A 2,353-nucleotide genomic window follows, 5' to 3' on the forward strand; every position below is an offset into this window, starting at 1 on the left:
GGAGAAATACCAGGGACTCAGAGAAGAACTGGAGAAAGCCTGCAAAGTGAAGGTGACAGTGGTGCCTGTGGTAATTGGGGCACTTGGGGCAGTAACCCCCAAGCTGGAAGAGTGGCTACAGCAGATACCTGGAAAGACATCAGACCTCTCAGTCCAGAAAAGCGCAGTGCTAGGAACAGCTAAGATACTGCAGGACCCTCAAGCTCCCAGGCCTCTGGTAGAGGACCCGAGCTTGGAGGAGAAACCACCCGCGGAGGGTGAGAGGGGCGTTTTTTTTTTTTTATATATATATATATATATATATATATATAACTTCTCCAATTTTGCCGCCTTAAATGAATTACTTCTATTGGTAACAAGTAATTGAGTTAAATGTATTCAACCTTATTTCTTAAGGTCTGTACACACCGGGACGAATTTCGCGCGTGATATTCGCCGACGTTTAACGCCTCGTGACTAAACAAAGGGCACCAATGTGAGTGTGCACACCGACGCGAAAAACGCACTTTTTCACTTTTCCTTAAAGTGATAAGATGACCAACACAGGAATCTGCTGTGTCTGCTCGGCACATGCCAAGGTTTCAACATCGTCAGATAACTGGAAAACCCAAAGTCTAAATGGGAAACACCTCTAACCTAACCTCTGATGAACATCTAGAAACCACCTCTGTTGCTAAATCTGACATGACTGTCAGTCTGAACATGATTCTTCATTTCTAACAGTCAGGCTAAAGAGAGGAAACCTGAAGGAAACAGTTTTTCTGAGAAACTTTTCTCCTGAATGTGGAACTTCTTCCTCATCTTCACTTCCCTTTCTCTGATCTGCATCTGTCCCTGCAGACGTTTCCTGTCCGTCTGCTCTCTATAAAGAGCCTGTGAGATCTTCAGAGACTGAAGACCTTCAGCAGCTGACGCCTCAGAGGTCCTCCTGCCTGAACCAGCGTGGGTCCAGCATCCCGTTCTGAAGCTCCTGAAGAACCAGAGACTGTGGGTGAGACCATCAGCCATCAGTTCACTCTCCAGAAAGTCTGGAGTTCCTTTCAGACCTTTCAGTTTGAGGGAAAGTGTCCTTAGAAAACTGTTTTATCTGCTGGTTCCTTCTTCTGAACGGAGACAGACAGACGTTTAGAACAGAAGGTCCTGGTCCTTCTTTGGGGATGAAACAGGGAATTCCAGGAATGTCATGGTTTCTGCAGAAACGCCATCCATCACTGTGATCCTGGTCCCATTAGGATCTCTAGACGTGTTGGTTTCTGCTAAACGCTTTCTGGAAGAAAGTGTTGAGGATCTGCAGCTGCTTTGGTAGAAAAGCTGAAAAACCAACAGATGTTGTTGTTTCTGCTTCCAGGTGACCATGAAGATCCTGCTGAGCTGTTTGCTGATCCTCATGCTAGTTGATGACTCATCTCAGTCTGGCTATAGCAATGCAAATGCCAGGCCCTACCGAAGGCTGGTCTTCAAGCCCATCTATACAGAATCAAAATTTGATAAGTTTTGCATGCAGCACATAAACGAAGGCATGACAGACAAGGATTGTGACACAGTGATAAAAGACAGGGACATCCACTACGTCCAAAACAACGTCAAGAAATGTAAAGAAACCAACACTTTCATCGACTCTGGCAAGGATGAAGTAGAAAACATCTGTAAAGGTAAAGAAATGGAAGATGGAAAAAGGACGCGGAGCACCAAAAAGTTTACGATCGTCAGGTGCACACTGAAGAACATAGGAGCCAGTCCCCCGGACTGCAACTATAAAGGCACTCTCCTGAATGAAATGTACCTGTTTGTCAGTTGTGACAACAACAATAAGCCTGTTCACTATGATGGTGAAACAGGCGTTGACTTTGATGATGACAATTTAGAGCATGGTTTCTGATGTCTGGATTCCTGAGGTGACAGTGAAATGTCCTGCTGACCTTCTCTGAATCCCACTGAACATCTGGCTTTACTGCAGCAGAGCCGCTTATCTAGATCAGCTGATCCTGTTCTGTGCTGCTCACAGTTTGCATTCCTGTACTCTGCTTGCTCCAACTCCAAACAAAGAGGAGTTCTGCTTTCATCAATAAAAGTATCAAGTTGACTCACAAGGACTCAGTTATTGACCCACATTTGGAATCCTGATCAGTTCAGAACTAGGACTTCTGTAGAGCCAGTATCTCTGGTCCCAATGATGGATCAATAAACCTGCAGGAATGAGTCTAAACCTTTAAACTCTGCAGAAAGCTGTGGAGGCTTAGAATGACCTCACTTCCACTAACAGATTACAATCCTGTCATTTCAAGTGGAAACTTTCCTTTTCTGATGGAAACATGTTTGACTTCCACCAACAGAAAGAAATGTCCTTCAAATG

General features: G+C 44.8%; 1 protein-coding gene across 1 annotated transcript; it reads left to right on the top strand.

Moving 5' to 3' along the window:
* Positions 1–1,354: 1,354 nt before the first annotated feature.
* On the top strand, positions 1,355–1,879 carry LOC144982350 (ribonuclease-like 3). Its single transcript, XM_078930237.1, has one exon. It carries the CDS (start codon positions 1,355–1,357, stop codon positions 1,877–1,879), a length of 525 nt encoding a protein of 174 aa, XP_078786363.1.
* The last annotated feature ends 474 nt before the right edge of the window (positions 1,880–2,353 follow it).

The sequence above is a fragment of the Oryzias latipes genome, chromosome 2 (assembly GCF_053564925.1).
Source record: "Oryzias latipes strain Hd-rR chromosome 2, Olatipes_Hd-rR_3.1".
In the NCBI taxonomy this organism is placed as follows: domain Eukaryota; kingdom Metazoa; phylum Chordata; class Actinopteri; order Beloniformes; family Adrianichthyidae; genus Oryzias; species Oryzias latipes.

What these genes read in the sequence shown, in the direction of transcription:
- LOC144982350 (XM_078930237.1), top strand. Translation starts at nt 1,355, where the DNA reads ATGAAGATCCTGCTGAGCTGTTTGCTGATCCTCATGCTAGTTGATGAC.